Source organism: Arachis duranensis, chromosome 1 (assembly GCF_000817695.3).
Source record: "Arachis duranensis cultivar V14167 chromosome 1, aradu.V14167.gnm2.J7QH, whole genome shotgun sequence".
Lineage (NCBI taxonomy): Eukaryota > Viridiplantae > Streptophyta > Magnoliopsida > Fabales > Fabaceae > Arachis > Arachis duranensis.
The window spans coordinates 94,225,563-94,251,344 of record NC_029772.3 but is presented as its reverse complement, the minus strand read 5'-3'; the positions used below and the strand labels follow the sequence as shown (position 1 = coordinate 94,251,344).

At 32.3% G+C, this 25,782-nt stretch overlaps 2 protein-coding genes and 1 non-coding gene across 3 annotated transcripts; 1 reads left to right on the top strand and 2 right to left on the bottom strand.

The window, feature by feature from the left end:
* Window positions 1–2,024: 2,024 nt before the first annotated feature.
* On the bottom strand, window positions 2,025–7,368 carry LOC107462785 (DNA replication licensing factor MCM2). The gene is made up of 17 exons (XM_016081446.3): window positions 7,049–7,368; window positions 6,767–6,945; window positions 6,188–6,360; window positions 5,906–6,095; window positions 5,574–5,793; window positions 5,278–5,485; window positions 4,868–5,002; window positions 4,589–4,780; window positions 4,331–4,503; window positions 4,054–4,242; window positions 3,821–3,937; window positions 3,525–3,609; window positions 3,287–3,436; window positions 3,067–3,192; window positions 2,792–2,974; window positions 2,513–2,674; window positions 2,025–2,429 (listed from the first exon to the last, which is right to left on the bottom strand). Exons 1-17 carry the CDS (start codon window positions 7,258–7,260, stop codon window positions 2,313–2,315), a joined length of 2,811 nt encoding a protein of 936 aa, XP_015936932.1. The 5' UTR covers window positions 7,261–7,368; the 3' UTR covers window positions 2,025–2,312.
* Window positions 7,369–10,818: 3,450 nt separating this feature from the next.
* TRNAW-CCA (transfer RNA tryptophan (anticodon CCA)) lies at window positions 10,819–10,892 on the bottom strand. Its single transcript has one exon. It is a non-coding gene; the product is annotated as a tRNA-Trp (tRNA).
* A 9,759-nt stretch (window positions 10,893–20,651) lies between these two features.
* LOC107462775 (transcription factor bHLH147) lies at window positions 20,652–21,652 on the top strand. Its single transcript, XM_016081437.3, has one exon. The coding sequence runs from the start codon at window positions 20,744–20,746 to the stop codon at window positions 21,383–21,385; it is 642 nt and encodes a 213-aa protein (XP_015936923.1). The 5' UTR covers window positions 20,652–20,743; the 3' UTR covers window positions 21,386–21,652.
* Window positions 21,653–25,782: the final 4,130 nt, after the last annotated feature.

Here is a 25,782-nt window from a genome sequence, read left to right as displayed (position 1 = left end):
TATATAATATTTTAAAATAAAATAATTTTAAAATAAAAAATTATTTATATATTGGCTCACTTTTACATATCACAAAAAATGACTCTCCTTTACAAATCACAAAAAATGAGACACATGTCTCAAATAAATTACTCTTATGATTATATATCTATATTTACATATGTATATACATGTTATTATAATTTTGACTAATGTTCATGCAAAGAAAATTTTATGATTAGTTTTCATAAACCAAGTTAACCTCTTCACATTTTAAAGATCAAATAGAAAACAAACAAACATCATAAATTTACTGAAAAAATACAAAAACAACGTACAAAAAAGTAATATAAATAGATAGAAATTCATAATGTATTTGTGTTGAAATCTATAAATATTAGGTTGAAAAATTAAAAAATATATGAAAACTGTATTAGAATTTGTAAAGGTTAAGATAAAAAGTTAAAAATATATAAATATTTCAATAGTAATATAATAACAGAAAATATGATGAAAAGTTAAAAATATATAAAAATTTCAATGACAATATAATAGTAAAAAATATGTACTGAAAAATAAATAAAATTTGATAAATACAAGCCAATTTTAAAAAGATCCCGCTTAAGTGCTTTTAAAAGCACTTCTAATTTTTAAAAATTATAAGCACAAAAAATTTTTTAATTTACCAAACACAAAATGAGGTGTTTGTGCTTTTTAAAAGTACAAACACCTCATGAAAAAACTTTATCAAACTAAATTTTAATCTAATATAAACTAAATTTTTTTTGCGAAAAGTGCCCGTATTAATAATTGTTCATCTTTAAAGTTTATTTATTTTTAATATTAAAAATAATGTAAACTTTAAATTTAATTAATTTTATTAAATTTTTAAAATAAAAATTACTATACATATTTTTATTAAAAAACATTTTGTATATTTTAATATCATCCATTACGCATACATATACTAGTAATAATAACAATTTAAGTAAAATAAATAGCTACTTGTCTTTTTTTTTAGAAATTAAACACACAGTAATAACTTAATTTAATAGAGTATCCGAGAAGCCGCTAATTAACAATATTTGGTAAAGCTTTTACTTTTTGAAAGTAGCTATAAAAGCTATTTTCTAAAAAGCAGCTTTTTAAAAGCACTTATATTTGGTAAAATTAAATTAAAAATAACTTTTAATAAATATAAACACCACAATTGTATTTGATAAAACAGCTTTTAAAATTTAAAAAAATTATAATAAACATGTTTATAACGAAGAATAATTTTTTTTTCAAATTCTTTAAAATTTTATATAATATTTTAAAATAAAATAATTTTAAAATAAAAAATTATTTTATATATTGACTCTCCTTTACAAATCACAAAAAATGAGACACATGTCTCAAATAAATTACTCTTATGATTATATATCTATATTTACATATGTATATACATATTATAATTTTGACTAATGTTCATGCAAAGAAAATTTTATAATTAATTTTCATAAATCAAGTCAACCTCTTCACATTTCAAAAATCAAATAAAAAACAAACAAACATCATAAATCTACTGAAAAAATACAAAAACAACGTACAAAAAAGTAATATAAATAAATAGAAATTCATGATGTATTTGTGTTGAAATCTATAAATATTAGGTTGAAAAATAAAAAAATATATGAAGACTGTATTAGAATTTGTAAAGGTTAAGATAAAAAGTTAAAAATATATAAATATTTCAATAATAATATAATAACAGAAAATATGATGAAAAGTTAAAAATATATAAAAATTTCAATGACAATATAATAGTAAAAAATATGTATTGAAAAATAAATAAAATTTGATAAGTACAAGTCAATTTTAAAAAAATCCCGCTTAAGTGCTTTCAAAAGCACTCCTAATTTTTAAAAATCATAAGCACAAAAAATTTTTTAATTTACCAAACACAAAATGAAGTACTTGTACTTTTTAAAAGTACAAACACCTCATAAAAAAACTTTATCAAACTAAGTTTTAATCTAATATAAGCAGCTAAAATCACCCAATGAAATCAATCGCTTTACCGTGCGCGAATATATTCCCCACCGAGAATAGCATATGGTCCTATCTTAACTATGCTCTATAAAAGTGTCTTTTCTTAAGACTGACAAATGAGAAATAATATTATCACAGGCATCAACAACTCAAAGGAACATTCAAATCTGAAACACATGAAGACTGGGTATCTTTTTATAGCTACAGACAGCTAGATGAAAAATGTACTGTCCCTTCAGCTTGCTGCTACGATTATAAACTAGCAATGTTGGTGGTGAACTGGTGATGGATGCTTTTGTTCAATTAGCAAGGCGATGTCTGATTATTCCGCGCTCTTCATCCAATACAAAATTGGCCCTTGAAAAGTGACTACTGTTGAAGAATGGTTTAAGATCATATATTTCGTGCTCTTGAGCCTGCAATTTAAAAACACAAAGTGGTGAGTTAAATTCAGTGCTATCTCAGCTCAAAAACAAACACAAAGAACAAGTGTAAATACCTTATTGTGGAGATCTTCCACTTTGACATCTATATGTTCAAGACCTGAAGTAGATCCAGCAATGATTTCTTCAAAACGCAAAGCATTCTTGACAAGCTCGCGGAGAAGGTAAAGCAGCAATTCATTGTAGTCCTTCTTGAAAGTCATATATTTTCTAAAGCTCTGCAACAGTAAACTCACTATTTAGATAATAGAAATATGTAACAATATAGCATGCTAGAAAGATACATTCATAGATTAAATAGCACTCTGCAGCAAAGCCAAAATAATTTTCAATACCTTTTGAAGAGCTTTCTGCACTCCAAATTTCTGGGTTGAAATGAATGAATCAAGTAGGACTCGAATTGCCATGTCCACATCCTCTTGTGTGACATGGTGCCTGAGATGCATCCTCGCATGAGCTTCGGACATCCTTATCATTGACTCAATATGCCTTACAGCAATAGGGACCCCTTGACCATGCTATATATGATAATAACGATAGCATCTTAGTCAAGTCGCATAGACAATTAATCACGAACAGAAGTTTAGCAAGAGAAGAGACAAAGGGTTACCGAGGATTCTTTCCGCAGTTCGGCATAAACATGTGTCAACTTATCCAAATCAGCATCATGTAGTCTTGGAAATACATTTAGTTTAGCATAAGTAATATACTTCTTTAGCAACTCTTGTGGAAGTATCTGCAAACAAAGTCCACTCAGAAACAGAATCCACAATATAAGTTTATCTAACAAAACAAAGTTGTTAGCAACAGCAGTCGGATTTGATTAAAACCTCAGGATCAACAGGCATGGCAGACGCATAATCATCTTGGGACTCAGTTACTGACTTTTCGTCTCTGTTACCACCCTTTGGTTGTGACCTAAAGTGACTGTCCACTACAAACTTTGCAAGCATTTCATCAGTGACCGGATCAACCACATCCTGCACAATCAAGAAGTCCCTTAGTACATACGAATATGGATAAATCAAGAATCTATTGAAGAAGCAATGCAATGAATTTAAACATTACCTTCACAACACAGAGGATGTCAAAACGGGAAATAATAGGGTCTGTCAATTCAACATTTTGAGAAAATGTTTTGGAGGAATCATATCTGTAAATCAAAGTTAAAGGTAACATCAATTAGAAGCTTGGAAAATGAGGGTAAAAATAACTAATACTAATAAGCGACCTAAGGTTGAACTTAAATACACAGACATTAGAGACCCTTCAGTATCAGTGTATCACATATTAGAACCTTATCTGAGACACTAATAAGCAGAGCAGGTTTACACTCAGATACAAGCAACCTCCTATTTGCTTACCTTCCTCCAATAGGATTGGCAGCAGCAATGACAGAACAGCGTGCCTGAAGAGATGTAACAATTCCCGCTTTTGATATGCTTATACTCTGCTGCTCCATGGCTTCATGGATACTTACCCTGATGTGATAAAAAGAGAAACAGTCATACATAACCAACAACTTCCTCCGCAGAGGATGGGGGATTAACAATCTGATATTGAGAAATTTCAGGCTAATCTAATTTCTGTTTATTACCTGTCTTGGTCATTCATCTTGTCAAACTCATCGATAAGGCAGATCCCTTTGTCAGCTAGGACAAGGGCTCCCCCTTCCAAGGTCCACTCCCTCGTGACAGGATCCTTGTGAACTGCTGCAGTGAGACCCACAGCAGACGCCCCCTTGCCGGTGGTGTATACAGCTCGTTGCCCAGTTTTCTCAACGTATCTTGCAGAAGAAATTTGAAATATAAATTAGTTAATTAATTGATCACCATTATAAAGTGAAAGTCTAAGGCATGTTGACAAGTTCTTACTTGAGAAATTGCGACTTCGCTGTTCCTGGATCACCAAGAAGTAGAACATTAATATCTCCTCTCAGTCTGTGCTTTCCTTGAACATTTTTTTCTTGACCTCCAAACATAGCTAAAGCTATTGCAGTTTTGATGTCTTCATGACCATAGATTGATGGAGCAATAGACTTGATAATCTGAAATTTAATTCATAGCACATTAGAACCCAAATAACTAAATGATGAAGTAAAATATATCAAGCAATAATTCCATAGAACAAACCCTTTCTCCTATTCTTGGATCTTTGCTCAAATTCTCAATCTCTTCTTTGTCTTCCTGAGTAAGTTTGTAAGCAGAGAACAGATCGTGCTTCTTTGTGACATAATTTGCTTCGACAACAGTGGCAAACACAGGAAAACCATTCTTTGTGTTTAGCGACAAATCGAAGTTATTAGTATAGATACCTGTGACCTCCTGAAACAGCAGAATAATGTACAAGAAAATAAGGAATCATCCTACAAATCACAAACCAAATTAAGAAGTCCAAGCAGAGGACAATACAATCTCTTCCCCAGGACGGGCACAGTCAATCAGATCGTTCAATAGTATAACTTCCTTGTATCTTGGTAAACGACCTGCAGGAACAATTCCTGGGCTCTCTTGGAGAGTTAGCTTCTGAAAATTCCTGTAAATTGTCTGCAGCAATCACAGAAGGAAAAGGGTTAATTTTCTTTTTAGAGAGATTGTCAACTTATATTGTAACAGAAAATCCAAAATGTTAAATCATCTGTGAATAAAAAACAATAATACAACATTTCACTTGAACAAGCCTCATGCAAACATTTGGCCTAATCAAAGTAAACCAACAAGCAGCACATTGTGCATCCGTAATTGTAATTTAAATATCCTCACACTCAGCTTCTTTATCAAATAACAGAGGGCATAAAACACAAGGATTTGTGGAACTGTACCTGCTCAATATTGACAGTAAATGGCCCTTTTGATTGACACTCAGGACAGGATCCAACTCTCACCTCTGAGTAGGAATTCTGGAAAAAAGGTCCCAAAGTTGCACCACATTTATTACAGTCATACTTCACCTGTTGCAACTGGGGAAAGACTCCTGAACGTCTAGTTACAACTCCCCCAATTCGAATCATTGTATTCAAGTGAATTTGTCTGCCAAAAGAACCAGCTATTGGTTTATTATCTTATGAAAGCTAGGGGAGAAGTAGGATAAAGGAACGGGTTGGTTTGTTTCTGTTACCTTATATTCCGAATCTGGTCATAAACTGGTAAGTTTGTTATACGAACATAAATCTTTTGTTGTATATTTTTGTAATTTGGATGCAACTGAAAGACAACATTTTTAGCAACATCTTCCATTACTTCCAAGACAGACTGAGGTGCATCAGCCAGCCAAATGGCAATGTTGGGATGGACGTAGATAAATTGTTTGTAATCTATCTCCAAACTACACTTATTGGCTGCAATTAAAAGAGACCAGAAAAAAAGGGAGGAAAGATATAAGCTGACGCAAAGAAGATATTGTCACTACCAGATGTACAAAATTTTAAGACTCAGTAGAAAATATATTACCTAACACCATCTCATTTATCAGCCGCACATATTCAAAGTCACCGTGTTCATTTTTAGGATTAACATACGTGAGCAAGAAATCCTTGAATTTTCTAGCTATGAAGCGGCGGACTTCATCTCTTGTAACCCATTCTCTAAGTGTTCCTTGAACGCGGTACATCTCATAACCACCTTCCTCATCAAAGTCATCCTACATTTCATGTACCCAAGTTAATTGTTAACATAAACTTAACAGCTTAGATTGTGGAAGCTTTAGAATAGAATAAATAAAGCATACAGTACATCATATTGATCATCCTCGGTTTGATCAGTCCTCGGAACATCATCTCTAGAGTGTCCTGGCTGTGACCTTCCAGGTGAACTATGCAACCCATCGAAATCATCATCGCTCAGATTAGGAGCCCTGGCATCAGCTCGAGCCCTTTTGGAGGGCCTGTAACTGTCATCATCAGTATCTGCAATAGAATATTCAAAGATAAATCACCATTGCCTTAACAAAAATAACAGAGAGCGAAAAAATAGCTCTACATATACTGTAAAGTAGTGCAAGAGCACGTAGAAAATATGAAATTATGCAGCACATATATTGGTCTTAAATCAATACTTCATGATGAATGACATTTAAAATTTGGCTGGGACAATCAAATCATTGCATCACCAGGAACAGGCTCAAGTCAACAAGTTATGTTCACGGATCTAAATCCAATGTAATGGATATATGTAACTAGTAATAGAACTTATTATTAATTATTAATATTATAAAACGAAGGACCCTAAACATTAAAAGATGAAATGAGGCACGTGTTAACAAATTGGAATCTGAGGCCAAAATAAAATAAGAGGAGAGAAAGTAAAGGTTACCTTGGTCATGGAGAAGCTGAGGGAACTTGCGATTGTTAAGGCGACCATCACGAGCATCTAGTTCCACCTCTGCAGCCCTTCGATCTTCCATTATCTGATCAAAATCCCTAACATCCTCCACTGAATCATCCAGCCCAGCCGACTCAAACTGATCGTGGTCATCCAACCTCCGATAATCACTGTAAACAACAATACACAAATAAAAAAACTTAGAAATGAAGAACAAAACGGTATTGGAGATTTTGAGGGGGGAAGAGAAGGAAGAGGAATATGAGGACTGACTCCATGTAGTTGTCGTTGTATAGATCCTCTCCATCTTCGTCCTCTTCCGGGTTTTCGTCTTCAGGCTCATCCTGAATGATGTCGGGGTCAACGGAAGCCTCGTCGTCTTCGGAAACATGGCTGGTGTGTGGAAGCTGGTCGGTGTTGAAACCGGCGGAGGGAGAGGTCGGTGATTCAGGTTCCGGCGTTGAAGCGGGATTCCCTGGATCCATGCTTGTCTAATCACTCTTTCAAGTTTCAACAACTGAATCTGATTTTTTTTTCTCTTGATCAATCTCTCCGGTGATGAGTGGTGAGTGGTGAATGGTGAATGGTGGCTACTGAACTAGTCTAGGGTAAGATAAGAGGTATCAAACCGCTCCTCTTGGTGGGGTCCCTCCCTTTGGCGGGAAAACTTTGGCGCCAAATCTCGTGCTCGCTTCTTGGGCTGATTCAGATTGGACTCCACTAGGCCCAAACCTGCTATTACTTAATCGCTTCCTTTTTGGGCCCTGCCCATTATTATTTGTTTAAAACCTGTTATTATGACCAAAAAACATGGAGGTTACGATTGAGTACTTATGATAACTTAGGCAGCGTTTGTTTCCAACTTTTCATAGACTCGAAAGAGATTGAAATTATTACACCAAAAAAAAAAAAAGAGATTGAAATAATAACCAAGGATATTTTAAATTTAATAAATATTTTTATTTCATATATATATATATATTTAGCTTAAATCAAATAAAATATTAAGATTCAATTTTATACACTTCACACTAAATATAATATAAAAATTTAATTTAATCTTAATATCTCTTTTAATATAAGTTTTTCTTTCAAACGTAATCTAGTAGTTTTGACCCAGAAAAAAACTTAGTATTTAAGAATAAAAAAAAAAAGATAACTTAGTATTAAGTTAATCTACCTTAAAGTTTTGAGTTGGATATAGTGTCTTCTTGTAATTTCTCATTTAATTTTTCTTCGAAATTTTTTCAGTGGTCAAAAATTCTCCACAAAAATAAATAAAAAATACTAAATATAAATGACTTTGAATTATAACTCAAATGGCATAATCTATTCAATTAAGATGTCACAGGTTCGAGTTTCCCTATCTTTCATAAAAAAAATAGTCTGTTACACATAAATTTGATATTGGTGATAACAACGTTCATAAATATTCAAAATGAAGCTCAATATATATACTCTAAACATACTGGAATTCTTTAACATTTCTATAACTGATCATCTGAAATCGCCACTCATGTTATTGGATTTTGCCTTTTGATATGAGGACAAAATAAGTTAGAAGGAGGAGAGAGAACGCATAAGAAAAAGCTAATGCAAATAAAGAATATAATAAATACATAAACTTGTATAAGAAGCTGAAACAAGATGCTTATTACGGTACAAGGGTCATTATTTGTGGCGTGGGTCATTAAGGTGAGAAGGGGGAGCAGGGGAATTAAGCAAAAAAATAAGTGTCATTCAAATACAGTTATACCTAATTCATAAATCATAATTGTGACTCTGTAAACCAATTAAATGGAGTTGTGTGACATAATTGTACTGTACAACTACATACTGTCATTGTTTTTCTCATCTTCTCTTTTTCATATATTTACAATTTTTCATTCAAAGCATAATTTGAGGTTAAAAAGCAAAGTTAAGCATCATGATGTAGCAATTCTCCATTCTCTTTGGCGCTCAGTGTCTTATTGTGTCTCAAACAAGGGTGGCAGAGTTGCTGGCAAGTCATAATGCCTAGTAGTAGTATAGTATGGGGTTAAAAGTAAATGCCGAAAATGATCCAAGAGCATCATTATATATCATCAGGGATGACGATCTATAATAGTGATAATCAATTAATCATATGTGATTAAATCATAGAACATGCGTATGCCAACATCGAAAAGGGTCGAGTCATTGAGCACAGAAACATTTATTTATGTTATATATATCTCGATCCTGAGCTACTTCATCCAATGGAGTAGGGTCAGGACAATGGACCCCCGATTTTGAACTACCATTATGATAGCACGAACAACGAACGGGAGCTTAGTGGAAAGCATGCCCTCAATTAACAATAAGAATTAAGAATTATTATATAATACAAAACAAATTAAAGTAGGGGTAAACATCGTCTTCTTAGGTCTCATCCACTAATAATTTGATTTTTGTTTTCTTCTTTTCTAGAAAAGCTACCAATCATGATTTTGACAAAAAGCTATTCAAACCATTATTCTAAAGTAGTAGTTTTAAAAGAAAATTATGTCATAAATATGAAAATAATTGAAAATTAAGTTGATAAGATATCTATTGAAGGATTTGGGACCCATATGAAAAATGTGGAGCATGAGAGTCCACGGATATATGTTATTCCATCACCACAAATTAATGGCATGTATTTCACAACAAAAATGAATCTTACTTATATATAATTAATTATAAATTTAAACAATGCTACATGTATAAGCGTTTTAGTAACTAAATTTACCATAAGTCCAGTTAAAAATTAACACATGCACACATTTCTGTTAAAAACTTAAAATACACAAAAATTTATCGGTATGATATAAAAATTTTTGCAGTTAATGAATAAATTTAGGCCAAAGTATAGGTTTTATTGGTCGAATTATAGGAAATGAATCAAGACTTATTCTCTAACTAATAGGTGACAGTTACCGAATAATACGAAATAAATTAAACTAAACTGTAACAACCGAATTTAAAGTATAACGATTGAGTTATGTGTTGGTAATTTGTGAGTCGTGAAAATCCTAACCTCTTAATATAATATTTGAATTATAACTTGTAGTCGTCGAATTATAATGACCAAATTAACATTAATAGTTAATTTTAATAATTAATTTTAATATATAAATAATATTTTTTAAATAAAAATACATGCTTGTAAAAAAATTTCGATGTCTACAACTGCTAAAGGAAACAAATATCCAAAAGCCAAATGAAAGAAAAAAACAAAAGAGGTGGCGGGGATAGGAAATTGGCAGAGAAACAATCCAAGAGAGCACATGCATCCCTCTTACTTTTATACTTGTTTAATTGTTAATGTTAGTATATCATCAATTCATCACACACATTCACACCTAATAATCATTGCACGGAATAATGAAAACAAATTAAATAATTTTGCGGGGTCTAGCTCATTCCCGAGTCAATTAGCAGAACCATGTATCCATCTACATCTAATCTAATCCAATCCAATCCAATCCAATCCAATCTTACTTAACAATAAATTAAACGTCGAGACTCCAATATTTAGCAATTGCGCTTATTGGAATTGTGTTGCTTTTTGATTTGGGGTAAAACTGGATGAAAACCAGGTGATATGGTACAAGGAAATTCGGGATAGGGTAAATTGGTATCTAATCATTTTTATGTCAGATAATAAAATTATTTATTAAAATAATCTCTTATCTTAAATATTTTAAATTTTTTTAAAATGTCATAAATTAATCTTTCATTTTAGATATTAAATTGTCTGAAAGTTTTAAAAAATAGATTAGTTTATATTTTTTTTTTTTGTGACTTCTTTTTTTTTTATTAGATACTATCTTTGGCTGGATTATTCCTAACTGCATATTTACAATACCGACGTGGTGATCAATTGGACCTTTGATTAATTAACATCTCGTTTGTTTAGTGATGTTTATTGACCTCCTATTTCTTTTCTTTGTTTTAACCACAATCCCCAGGAGGTCAAATTCAGCCTTTAAACTACTGTTTAATTATTTCATTGTCATTCTCCAATATAACAAGAATGGAATCACGCTCTGTAGGATTTGAACCTACGACATCGGGTTTTGGAGACCCACGTTCTACCGAACTGAACTAAGAGCGCTTATTATTTATTTTTTTTTAATAACATAATAATATTATATTATTAAAATATTATTAAATTTTAAGTGATCCCAATACATCTTGCTTGCATATACCATATACTATATATAAATATTGATATTTGATCCGTTAGTTATAATTCGATTCAAATAAATTTATAAATCAAAATTTGCTTAAAACTAAATAAATATGTCCTATATTAGTAGTATGTAAAGTATGTGTTTTGTTTGCTTAATCGATTATAAAATTAAATAACTACGTGCCAATTCAAATCGACACAGAAATTTTTTCGCAAATCTCTCTACACAAACCTCAAGCAAATTACTAAAAGACAGTGTATGGTCAGCCATAACACTTCAAAACAGTTACGAAAATTATTAAATCACTCTTCCATCTTATCCCATGACAACAATAAAGACGTCTCACGATCCACAAATTCAGCCCAACAGAATACACAAATTCAATCATAATTTTAGTCTTTTATCTTATCTTATCTTATAGTTATCTTTATCTTTATCTTATCTTTATTTACTTTTATCTTTCATAGGCCAATGCTCTATATATACTTAGTTTTACCTTCATAGTGAACAATTCAATCAATCAACAATCAATAAAATTTCTTCATTTTTTCTTTTCTTTCATTATTATCCTTTCACAGTTTTATTATCTTTGCGTACTCTTTCCGTTTTATCATGGTATCAGAGTTCCTCTTTAGCTCTGCTGACATCCATGGATTAAGGAAAAATGGCATACCAGCAACTTCATCCAGAGCCTCTTTTGAACCTTGAGCTTTTGCCAAGTCCAACTACTCATTATCTTTGTACTTTCAATACTTTTTTTTACTGTTAACAATTCTTCAAATCGAGATTTATTCTTGAATACTTGGATCATTGATTCTGGTGCCACAGATCACATTGCATCAAATTTGTCTTGGTTTATTTCTTACACACAAATTTCTCCTAATATTGTTTATTTACCAAATGGTTCTCAAACTACTGTTTTTTGTAAAGGCATGTTCAATTTTCACCATCCTTGATTCTTCATGATGTTCTTTATTTACCTCATTTCAACTTTAATATTATCTCTGTTTCAAAAATTACTTCAGCACTCACATGTGAACTCATTTTTTCATCTTCTTTTTGCACTTTACAAAGCAACAATTTGGGAACGATTGATTTGGCCAGAATAAGAGAGAGATTATATGTTTTTAAACCCAATTTCGGTGAAAATTCATCCACTAGACCACTACACACTCCATAAATTTCATCCAATCTCCACCCATTACACCTTCCAATATATGGCATTTTTGTTTAGGACACCTTTCTGGGTAAAGACTTAATCATTTACATAAACAATTTTCCTTTATCTCTATGCATAATGATGAGGCTTGTGATATTTGTCACCTTTCTAAGCAAAAGAAACTTTTATTTTCTCAAAGTTTTAACAAAGCCAATGCAAGTTTTGATTTATTACATTTTGATATTTGGGGTCCGTTTCGACAACATTCTATTCATAATCATAAATATTTTTTTACTATTATTGATGATTTTAGCCGCTTTACATGGGTTACTTTATTAAAATCAAAAGGAAAAGTGCAAAATCAAATAAAAAATTTTATTACTTTAAAATTGAAACACAATTCAACTCAAAAGTCAAAACTATTCGTTCCGATAATGGACCAAAATTTATTTTACCTGATTTTTATGCTTCAAATGGGCATTATTCATCAACGTAGTTGTGTTGAAACTCCTCAACAAAATGGAAGGGTAGAACGCAAGCATCAACATATTTTGAATATAGCTCGTGCTCTTATGTTTCAATCTAATTTACCATCATCTTTTTGGTCTTATGCTGTTAGACATGCTGTTTATTTACTTAACAGAGTTCCATCATCCGCAATTAATTTTAAAACACCATTTGAGATTTTATTCAATCATCCACCAAATTATCATGACCTTAAAGTTTTTGGATGTTTATGTTTTGTTTCTACCCTAATGGCAAATAGATCAAAATTTGATCCAAGAGCCAAAAAGGCTGTATTTATTGGCTTTCAAAGTGGTTTTAAATGATATATTGTTTATGTTTTAGAAGATAAAAGAATTGAGATTTCTAGAAACGTGATTTTTTATGAAATGATCTTACCCTTAGTCATAAAAATGCCCAATCCCATACACTCAGCCCAACATTGCCAAACACACCTTCTCAGAAACAAGATTTAGTTAGTCTTCCAGTTGAACCCTCACCTATACCCATTGATCCAACTCCACCTAGTTTTTTATTTTCTCCAACAACCTCTCCTTCTTCCTCACTATCGTTACCTAGCCAAGTTGAACCCATGACAACCGAATCACTTTCAACACAAACACCCATCTCTCCTTTCGCACTAGACACCAGTCCACCATAACCTTCTCATCCCCCGTCACCTTCTTCACCACCTGAGCAACTCCATCTTCATCATTCCGACCGGCCTCACCGACCTCCAGCATATCTCTCTGATTACTTGTGTAATTCCTCTCTCATCTCTACAAATCAATCTCCCTCAAAGTGCAAGTATCCTTTATCTTCAGTCATGTCTTTTTCTTCTCTTTCATCTTCACATAAAAAGTTTCTTTTATCTCTACATTCTGAAGTTGAGCCAAAGTCTTTTAAGGATGCCAATCAACACTCTAATTGGCGTAGTGCTATGAAAGATGAGTTGGATGTTCTTGAGCTGAACAAAACTTGGCGTCTTGTTGATTGCCCTGCAGGGGTTAAGCCGATTGGCTGTAAATGGGTCTATCGTATCAAACGCGAGCCTGATGGTTCAGTTGATCGATATAAAGCACGCCTTGTGGCTAAAGGGTTCACTCAAACTGAAGGTGTTGATTTCTTGGAAACTTGCTCCCATGTTGTCAAGCCTACCACCATCAGATTAGTTTTGGCATTGGCCTCTATGAAGCGTTGGTCCATACATCAGTTAGATGTCAATAATGCTTTCTTACATGGAAATCTTTCTGAGGATGTTTATATGACTCTACCACCCAGATTTACATCTCCTCAACCGAATCAATGCTGTAAGCTACTAAAGTCACTGTATAGTTTACAACAATCTAGTCGTATGTGGTATGACAAACTTTCTCATCTTTTGCTATCTCATGGATATCAGCAGACCTCATCTGATTATAGCCTATTTGTTAAATTCATTGGTGATCAAATTTCTATCCTTTTAGTCTATGTTGACGACATTGTTCTCACTGGTAATTTCATTTCTGAACTTGCTGCCATTAAGTCTATTTTGCACCAACACTTCCAAATTAAAGACTTGGGCCCGTTAAAATATTTTTTGGGTATTGAAATTGCTCAATCAGAGAAGGGAATTTGCTTATCTCAAAGAAAATATTGTCTTGATCTTTTGGAGGATTCTGGTTTATTAGGTGCTAAACATGCCTCTGTTCCAATGGATAGTACCACAAGACTATATCAAGACAAAAGTCCCCTACTATCCAACCCTTTTGTATATCGCCGTTTGGTTGGCCGTCTTATCTATCTCACCACTACTCGACCGGACATCATGTATGTCACTCAACAATTAAGTCAATTCATGGCATCTCCTACTGAATCTTATCTTCAAGATGCCAAGCATGTATTACGATATCTGAAAACTAGTCCCGGCAAAGGACTTTTCTTTCCAAGGGAATCAGAAATTCAGCTTCTTAGCTTCAGTGACTCTCATTGGGCCGGATGTCCTGACACTCGACGATCTTTAACAAGTTATTGTTTCTTCTTAGGCAGTTCTTTAATCTCTTGGAAAACCAAGAAAGAAACCATCGTTGCCCACTCATCCACGGAAGCAGAATATCGTGCACTTGCCAACATAACTTGTGAACTTCATTGGATACTAAATGTGTTACAATTTTTACGCATCTCTCCTATCCGCCCACCAATTTTATATTGTGATAATCAGAGTGTTCTTCATATTGCTGCTAACCCGGTTTTTCATGAACGGACCAAACATTTAGAGGTTGATTGTCACTTGATTTGACAAAAAGCTCAAGCTGGAGTGATGAAACTTCTCCCAATTCCCTCTTCTGGGCAACTAGCCGACATCTTCACCAAGCCTTTGTCTCCTCAACCCTTCCATCTTAATTTGAATAAGCTTAGTATTCTTGACATCTTTTATCCTCCAGCTTGCGGGGGCGTATTAAATCACTCTTCCACCTTAGCCCATGACAACAATAAAGACGTCTCACGACCCACAAATTCAGCCCAACAGAATACACAAATTCAATCATAATTTTAGTCTTTTATCTTATCTTATAGTTATCTTTATCTTTATCTTTATCTTATCTTTATTTACTTTTATCTTTCATAGGCCAATGCTCTATATATACTTAGTTTTACCTTCATAGTGAACAATTCAATCAATCAACAATCAATAAAATTTTTTCATCTTTTCTTTTCTTTCATTATTATCCTTTCACAATTTTATTATCTTTGCGTACTATTTCCGTTTTATTAAAAATGCTGATAACCATTTCAAATACAACTTTATAAATATAAGTGACTCACTAGATCACACGTACGTTATCTACTTGGTCTAAGGAGAGACGAGTTTGAACTTGCAACTCAACTAACTATACTTTGAAATCGGTTATCCACGCAGGAACATTTGGTGCCCACCGTAGGGTAGTATATCTAAACCCACCATCTTTTCTACCTTATTTTTATCCTTTTTTAGCAGGATGTAATTAATGGCAGATGAACAAAATCTTGCAACGCACTATAAATTTTAAAATTTTCGAAGCGGTATGCTGTTTCAGTTACATGCTACCCATTTTCAATTTTTATATTTACATAAGAAATGTTGGCCCCGTAGGATTATATAATTGTTTGGCCAAATAGTAAAATTAATTTCATTATCTTTGATCAAGAATAAAATTCCATAGGATATAAACAATTTGAATATGAATAATTTCGTACTTTCAAGATATTAGTTCAAAAAGACTTATTATCTATTCTACTCCTTTAATAATAACGAATCTTTTAAATTCATTTGGAATCCATATATTAATTGTGAATACAAGTTCTGTTTTATTTTTTACCATTTTTACTCTATTCACAATATTTATTCTTATCCTAATTGTTCTTTTCCTTCTTATAACAATTTTAATTAGTTTTCAATAAAGTAGCATAAATGCAAAATTATTTATTTTTATTGACACAATAAGATACATTTATTCTTAATTATTTTTATCTATCGCAAATTTCTATTGCTGATAAGTACTATTCTATTTTTCAATTACATTTTGATTGCTCGATACTCATACGATTCTATTTGTGTTGTTCCTTCGTTAATTTTAATTATTTGTTTCTTCGGCTTTAACCAATAAAACATGTGTTTGCATTGTCACATTTAGCTTCTTTTCTAAATTGAAACTGTCTTATATATTACCATATCATGAAATGCTGACGTTAATATAAAAAGACAAATTTGGAGTCAACTCAAAAATAAGGTGATGGAAAGGACCAGAAATAAATTCTGCCAAATGCTCTGGTAACATTAGCATTATCTAATGATACATAATATTTAACTACATATTTCATATCTACACTATCTCATATCTGCATTTTCAGTTCTCATGTTTTCGTTAAAAATTTTAAATTAGCACAATTATGCAAGTATTTGATCAAATAAATTGATTTTATTATTTCTGATATATAACCAAGAGTTAAATCATATATGAATCTAAGTCAGCTTACAACAAAATTTTTCCGTTCTTGGTTGGTTGCTCAGTATTTAATCCATGTTACTTTATTTAAGTCTTTTTCTTTTATTTTCTTCAATTATTTTGCTCCCGTAATAAAGGAATTCAGTTATAGTTTTAACTGTAAATCCCGTTAAATTAGTCAATAAATTAGTTCTTAACAAAAAAATTAGAAATATGAATATTATATTAAATTAGGATAGAGTTAATCGAAAGAAAATTTTGACACTAAAATGAATCCAGCCTTCTCATCTTCTCCAATTCAGCAATATACAACGCTGAAACAAAAGGGGGGGAGGAGAAGAGAAGCTTGCCGAAAACCTTACTGTAACTTCAACTCACCATAATTCCTCCGTCTGAGATCCGATCGTCGCACCGTTTGCGGCCACGCAATCACCGCGTCGAGCTCTACATTTCTACCGGAACAATTTTATAGGTAAGTCATTAATCTCTCTAAGCCACTCTTTTTCCCCAATTTTTTGAAAATTGAATAGAGATGTTGAATTTTTTTTTGCTTTTTGATGTTTTAGGATCCAATTAACTTGAGAAAAATGTCCACTCTTACTTATGTGAAACTTGGGTAAGGTGAGGATACTATAAATTCGATTTAAATTACTGAATTTATGTTTTGGGTATTAAATTGGGTATATATGTGTTATGAATGTGTATTAGTTTGTGAATAAATCATTGGAGCTTGAAATTATGGATGTTGAAATTTTGGTGGAGGCTGGGCATTGGTATTTTGTTGAGCTTTTGGGGCTGTGTTTGTTTTAAGTGAATTGTGTTGATCGCTACGTGGAAATCGGCCAAGGTATGATTTAGGTTTCTTGCATTTAATATATAATATTCTATGAAAACTTAGGCTAAATGACCATAGAATAAGTTTGAACGTATGTGTATATTGTGGTTTAGTATCGTGTTGTTAAATAAGGATTGACATGGTGCTGAATAGTTGATGGATTGGTAAATTGTTAATTATTGATTTGAGGATACAAGTATGTAATTTATGAGCTATGGTTTGGTTGTGGGATTTGGCATGTGTACATGTAATTGTGGTTGGTGGATTTGGCATATGTATGTGTAATTATTGTTGGTATGAATTGTGATTCTCATGGTGGTTGTTGTGTTGAGGAAGAATGACTTTTGGAGCTAGCATGTGCAGGTTATTGTATTGGTAACATAGGAATTGTGTTGAATGAGGAAGAGGTTTTGTAGGTTTATAAAAGTTGGTTTTTGGCCGAACTTCGGCGAGTCATAACTTAGCTTTCGGACCCTCAATTCGCTCCCAACTTATTTTAGAGTAAAAATTGGGTTCGTGAAATTTATGCCATTCGAAGAACAGGAGAAAAATATTTTAAATCGAAGAAGTTATGATTGTTGGAAAATTGTACCTAAAAACTGTCTTTTACTACAATTATGTAGCTTTGCTACTGAATCTGTTTTATTTATTGACACTTGCTAAACCAGGTCTATTTACCTCTTTTCTCATCAATATTTCTGTGTCAAAAACACTTTTTTGATTAAACTATTCCAAAGCATCAAATAGTATACAGAACAATTATCATGCAAATCATGCTACCTCTGTCAATCTCACTAACAGTTATATGTCGGAATAAATCCAATCATATTTTCATCTATAAGTTCGATTCAATCCAAACAACACACTTATACGTCGAAACAACTCTACAAATTTGCATTTATAAGTTGAAATTAGTCAAAATTAAGCCGATGTATACCAAGAACCTGTTTTTTTTAAATATTTTATTCTCCATGCCATTAGATTAAACTTGGGCCTTATCCTCATTATTTAACCATTATTCTTAATCATTCTAAAATTTCTTTTACCTTACTATTCACCTGCACCAAAATTGCAAGCATGACTATCACTTTTCTACATATAACAAGTTGAGCTTGGGGGCTACTACTATTACTATCACCATTCCAAACTATGATTACAATTACTATTTCGAGCTATATTTATCATTCCGATTTATAACACCACAAAAACTCATAAGCTCAATCTATTTAATTGAAAACTTTCACAGGTCGAGCTTTAAGGCTATGATCCGTTGGCTATAACTCGGTTTAAATAAACCTATAAACTGGAATCTGCTTAAAACTAAATAAATACGTCCTACATCAGTACTACGTGGAGTGCGTGTTTTGCTCTCCTAACCGACTTATCCGATAAAATAAAATAACCACGTGCCGACCCAAATCGGCACAGAAATCTCTCCGCAAATCTCTCTACACAAATTCCAAACAAATCATTAAAACACAGTTTTACTGCATGATCAGCCATAACACTTCAAAACAGTTACAGAAATACTGATAATCGTTTCAAATACAACTTTATAAATATAAGTGACTCACTAAATTACACATTTTTACTGATTTGAACGTTAAAGTGTCTTTGCATGTGTCCACCAACGTCGTTCTTGAAAGAAGCCGACATATAATCCACTTAGTTTAAGAAGAAACGAGCTTAAACTTACAACTCAACCACTTATACCTTAAAATTGGCTATCCACGCAGGAACAATGTTGTTTCCATTATTGCTATTTGCTCCATGCTATATATCCAAACAACTAGAGCTCTAGAGCTTATGTCCAGTAAAAATGTGTAAATAAATAAATATATAAGTAAAAAAAAAAAGAAACCTATGTATGTCGTTCCGTACTTTTATAATTCCTTAGCTGTAAAAGTAGAGAATAATATGGGAGGGGTTAAACGATGTCAGCACTGCAACTAACTGGCCATATTTTTTTTCTTTTTTTTTTAAAGCGTCTAAGACGTATCATTTTCATATTTTCATTTTTCTCTTTTCTTTATGACACAAAATTATAATCTTTAGCGTATAATGGTAAAAGGTTGTTTTTGAATTGGGAGATACTATATACATACCTCTTAGATTCGGATCTACGTTTCAAGATTTTTGCCTTTTCCAGGCGTAAAATAAATAGATTAAAATACAACATCTGTTTCACTTGAAAATCTTAATTTTTCAAAATTCCACAAATATGCTTTTTACATTTCTTAATAAAAAAAATGAGAATGGGGTCTAAAGTCTAAACCAAAAAGAAAAAAAAACTACAAAATGTCACCCACGGGCTAGTACTAATTGCTATGCCAAGCATGCCTTTAATTTCTTTTCAACTTACCATCTATAGAAATGGAAAAAGTTTAAGGAACCAAACTAGAATGTTGTCAAATTGAAATTAATTAGATGAAAAATAATTTTTATTTTTAATTTTAAAATTTAAAAAATTAGAATAACAAATTTCTTTTTGTAATAGACCTATTTTTCAATTAGTTGGCTCTAAATTTGCTATATCCTAATTAATTTTCTAACGGAATCGTTCTAAGTATATTAAAAATATTATACACACAAAAAATCAATCACCATAAAATTATGTATAAATACATATAATAACTAATTTTTAATATGTATTTTATATTTTAATATATATTTTATAATATAATTAATTTAATAATTGATTTTTTATGTGTACGGTTGAAAATATATATATTAGCAATATAGTTTAATTTGCTGAAGGTTGATTCACTTATTAACACAGATGGTGAAAAGACAGCAAAAGCTTCCACTGCATATGATTCCTAAAACATTTTTTGACCTTGCTGAAAAAAGTGAAAATAAATAAGTTGAAGGAAATGAGGTGGGAAAACACATAAAAGTGTGGTAATAAACATAAGAAAAAGTAAAGTAAACATTACCTGTATCAGATAAGCAGCATTGAAAGCCTTTTTTGGGTTGCATGCACATGGGAAGATAAACTGCAGTGAACACAAGATTGCAAGTTAAATGAATTTTGGTGGGTGAAAAAGCATAGCTTTACAGGCTGGCTGGGCTTACATGCCATCCCGACAAGAGCCGGAAATACTTGAAGCAGGACCAGAAGAGGGCCTCATCAAAGGCCCAACAAACCCGTTGAGTAAGTATTATACCCACTATAAAAGGCTTCACACCCTTTCTCTCACTTGAATCTTCAATCTTACCTGCCATAATCAACTAACCCTCTCTTCCTTTTAGAATCTGCAATTCTTGGAATCCTATCTTGTACGTCTGAATCTAAATCAGATAATAAAAATGGCCTCAACAACGGTGGTGTCAAACCCAGCACCAACAAGCACGGACCGGTCACGTGACTCAAAGAGGAAGAAGAAGAAGAAACTGCAGAAAGAATATCTTCAGAGTCACTTCAAATGGAAATCGCAAGCGCAGCAACAAATTTATTCCTCCAAGCTCCACCAGGCCTTAGCGAGAGTCAACCTCGCCTCCACCTCCGTCCCCCGCCGCGGAAAGGCCGTCCGAGAAGCCGCGGACAGAGTCCTCGCCACCACAGCTAAAGGCAAAACACGGTGGAGCCGCGCCATACTCGCCAACCGCAGGCTCAAGCTCAAGTTCTCCAAACAGCACAAGAGACAGAGAGTGGCGCAGCCTGCGCTCACCCGATCCAAGAAGCCACGTGTCAGCGTTTTACGCCTCAAAGGGAAGAAGAACTTACCGGCTGTGCAGAGGAAACTCAGGTTCTTGGCGCGACTCGTTCCCGGTTGCCGGAAAGAACCTGTGCCGGTCATTCTCGAAGAGGCCATCGATTACATACCGGCGCTTGAGATGCAAGTCAGAGCCATGGCTGCTCTTCTCAACCTTCTCTCTGGCTCCGGCTCCGGCGCCGCCGCCTCAGACTCCTCTTCCGGCGCCGGCACAAGCTCGGCGCCGCCAAGCTGATGATGACACCTTTGGGCGTGTGTGTGTGTGAATGACTGAATGCCATGCCAGGTGTCAATTTTTTCAATTATTATTATTATTGCTCACCTTTTTTTTTCTTTTATATTATATTTATAACCATCTGTCTCTTCTTGCAAGCAAAGCATGCTCTCTGTTATGTACGTACATATATAATTCTGTTTTCCCCCTTTTTCTTTTTTCCTCTCTCTAATTTAATTATTCTGTTTCAACTTTCAAGTAAGCTCAATATCATAAGCATTCAAGTTAGCTAGCAATATGTATGTGTTCCCTTTCTATATTTTCAGGCGTGACTCTCTTTTGATTCCGGGAAAGAAAATGATTTCAGTTGAGTGACAAGTGCTTCATGCTACTTTCAAATTTTTTAAAATTATTGATTTTTGAATACAAACTTTTTACTATTAAAACGTGAACTCAGCAAAATCCTTTAAAATATACAACTTTTTTTTGGTTGGGATAATAAATGCATTGCCATATTTGTTAAAAGGTAAGGAATTTACGGTATGCACCTATGTAGTTATATTGCACTCTGCTTGGATCAGAAATTCAGAATACCATCACGAAATAAAGAATTCCGAAACTGGGTGGTGGCAGCTTTTTTCTTAATTCGCTTTATGTTAATCACTCATTATCTTAAGTCTAATAGAGTAGTATTTTTCCAACCCTAATTATTATTTGTGTTATCTTAACTGACTGTGTCCAAAGGTAGGAAACGGACAAATCAGAAAACATGATACTACTACCAGATAACCTTTTATTTTTCACATGCACATTTTCTTTGATTTTTCACAGCTACAAGTCATTGAATGACACTTAGGTCATCTTTTAACCTTTTCCCGAGTTTGAAGCCTAAATGTGTGAGAATTTATTGTGCTTCTTTGTGTACAGTGGATTAGGCTGTTATTTTTGTGGCAGTGTGTGAAAAGCAAGTAATGTGCATATGTCATTGGAATTGATCAATAGGTTTGTGAATACTTGAGTTGAGGGGGCTAACTCCACTTCAAGCTTCTTTTTCTTTTTATTTTTTATTATTATTTTTTTTCTTTTTTTCAGAAAGCGCCAAAAGCATGCTTATTCGGCACAGCACAATGGCCTAACATACCATGTGACTTGTCGCCCCCACCTTACTCAGCCCCACTGACATTTTCACATCACCTTCACCCTCCTCTCTTCTATTCCCAGCAAAGTTCCAAAACCCATGCACCCTTATATACACCATTTTGTTAAGACATTAATTATTAAAAAATACTTACTGATTATTAAATGTAAATTAATTTCTAGTCTTCTTTCTTTATATAATAAAGAAAGCAAGGATAATTTGATCATGTAGAATCATGGTAAAATTATAGAGATTTAACAAAATTTTAAATCGGTTGATTTCTTCTTTGGGTCAGAGTGTGGAAAAAGAAGGTAATTATTCTTATTAGTACTTTAAAAGGCTTTTGCAATTTCTTTGGCACATTCATAAAAATAATAAAAATAAATAAATAAATGAGAAAGAAAACAACATAGGATTGAGAATTGGTGTGTATGTATGATATGACCCTGACTGAGATGGTGAGGTGAATGGATGACATGCTGTTCCTGATAGGGCAATGGTGTGAACTGTGAATGACTTAAATAAATGACTAATAATATTATTACAGGGTTGACACTTGTCCTTGCTATTTTCAAACTTAGGCACACGAGTGAGTGACTTAGTTTCATCGCTTTCAAGTTTCAATATAAGTGCAATCAAACACAAGGGTTGGATTGATTAATTGACCATCAAAGACAATTAATATTGAGGGCCACCGTACCCAAGCATTGAAATTTTTCCTGTTTTAATTTTGGGTTACAGTCTTTAAAGTTTATCACATGGAGGGGGGTAGCATTAGCAGCATTCTAGCATTTATTATCTCAATACCTTGCTTCCCATGTGGGTGTGACTAATGGGAGGGAGAGCCCAATTGAGGATTCTGAAAACTACCCACAAAATTCATGAGAAAACAAAGTGAATTTTTAGAGCAACTCACTATTAAAAAAAGGCACTCTACTATATAGATTGGGGTGGTACAGAGAGAAAATATAAATTCTTTTTATAGTTATTTTTTATTATTTTATTGTTATTCAAAATGTGAGTCTTACTTTTATCAATTTTTCTTTTATCATATTAAAGAAAATATCTATAAACTTACATCTGTACCTTATAATTCACCTTAAAGAAATACACATACATAAAAGGTCCTTGTTGTGTGTGTCAACATCACATTCCAACACTAACACATACATATAAGTATGATATTTTTTAACCAAGTTGGGTTGGTTCAGTGGTTAGTTAACTATTCCGTTGTACATGCAGCAATCCATTGAATAGCGACAAATTCTTAAATGGAGCTCTGATTCGCGACGAATTAGTCTTTAACTTATCGGGTTAAGAAATATCATGAAAACCAAACCAAAATCAGCATGATTTTTTTCAAAGCAAATTGGGCTAATGGCTATGGTCACTGTTTACTAGCTACTTAATATGGTGTTTGCTTAATTAAACAAAACTCGTGTCACCAACTCTCAACACAAATGTTACTGTCACTACAAAAACAGATTCATGAGAATAACTGTATGTGTGAACAAGAAAATCAGCTACTACTAAAAATTATTCCCTGTGTTCTCCTTCGTTCAAGCAATCCCCTTAATTCCCTCAAAATGTTTTCTTCTCCTAAAGATATTATTATTATTGTTATCGGTTACTTTACCTAATTAATAGTGGCCCAGTAATTGTTTCCATCAATATTCTTATGCAAGATTTGACCAAGTGATATGGTACGATAACGTATAAAAGGAAAATAGCAACAAGGGGTATATATATGTGGCAAAATAAACTTCCAAAGTTAAAGCATTTTGATTCTTTATTTTGTTAAAGACGTAAGAATTAGGAAACCTCGCTAACCAATCAGGGTTTCTAACAACTAACATTCGTAAAATATAATTTACACATAACAGCAGAAATCTCGTATTTATTTATTATATATCTGTGGTGAGTTGTTGTACTTACGCGGTTGCACTTAATCCACTTTCTTCCAAGTTCCAACTCCGATCCTCACTAACTCTTTAATTTTTGCCTTCTTTACAAGCCCCACAGAAAAAAAGATACAGATGGTGTTATCTACTATTTATATGAAATATCTTATCTTGGTGTTATATAAATAAGGTAGAAATTTATCTGCATTTATCTTTATATAAAGTTGATATTTAAAAAGAAGACCACTTAAATAAAAATGATTAAAATATATTTTTTAATAATTAAAATTTAATATATATAATTATTTAAATTGTGTTATTTTTGTTAAAATTAAGTTAGATAAATTAAATAAAAAATATTAATTTAGACCGATTTAATATATAATTTATTGATTTTTTTGTCAAATAAATTCGTCTGATTTAATTTTGGTTAAAATAATACAGTTTAATTAATTATATGTATTGAATTTTAATTATTAAAAAATATTTAAAAAAAAAGATATTTTAAGATCTTTATTTTAAGTGACTCTTATTTAAAAATCGTTAAATAATTTATTAAATTTTATTAAATTATTATCTAACTATTGTCAACTATCCCATTTATATGAAGATAGTACATGAGTCTTCACCTGTAATAATGACTAAGATTACTATTTAAACTTTGACAATAATTAGAAGAGCAACACCACTTGTTGACGTTTTACATAAGATAATAGATTTTAAATAAGCGATTTCTATACATTTGGATATTTCTTGCTCTCTGTATGATGATTTATTTTCATCAATCAAAATAAGAAGCAAAATAGATTGATGTTAAGTATTATTAAATAATCTAATCCCATGAGAACTTTATTTATTTGAAGAAAAAAAGATTGATGCTGATCATCAAAAGTGAAATTCCAAATTAAATTAAATTTGCTGCACTAACTCTTGGAAGTATAATCATAATTAAATTGAAAGAGGGCGGCTCCACAAAGCATCAATTCAATTTGTTAGTGCTCCGCATGTGGCATACAATGGTGGCTTAAAGCAATCACCCTTATGTTACTCAAAATCACAAGCTATTTGTTTCTGCTTTATCATCACTACACTAGATATAGAAAAAAGGAAAAGAATAGAAAAATAATGAGAATACTAAATAATATGAATAATAGATATGTTAGATATTTAATTTAATAAGTATACAAATGATTATGTTAATTATTTTTAATTGGATAATTATTTTTTTGTTTAATTTATTTATATACAATTAACAATGACTGAATGTTCAATTCACTAATTATACATATGTTATTCCAATATTAGAGTTTAAGAGGTAAGTTAGAGATGAAGAATTTTTTTTATTTTATTAGGTCAATTTTAGAACCTATTATTTATAT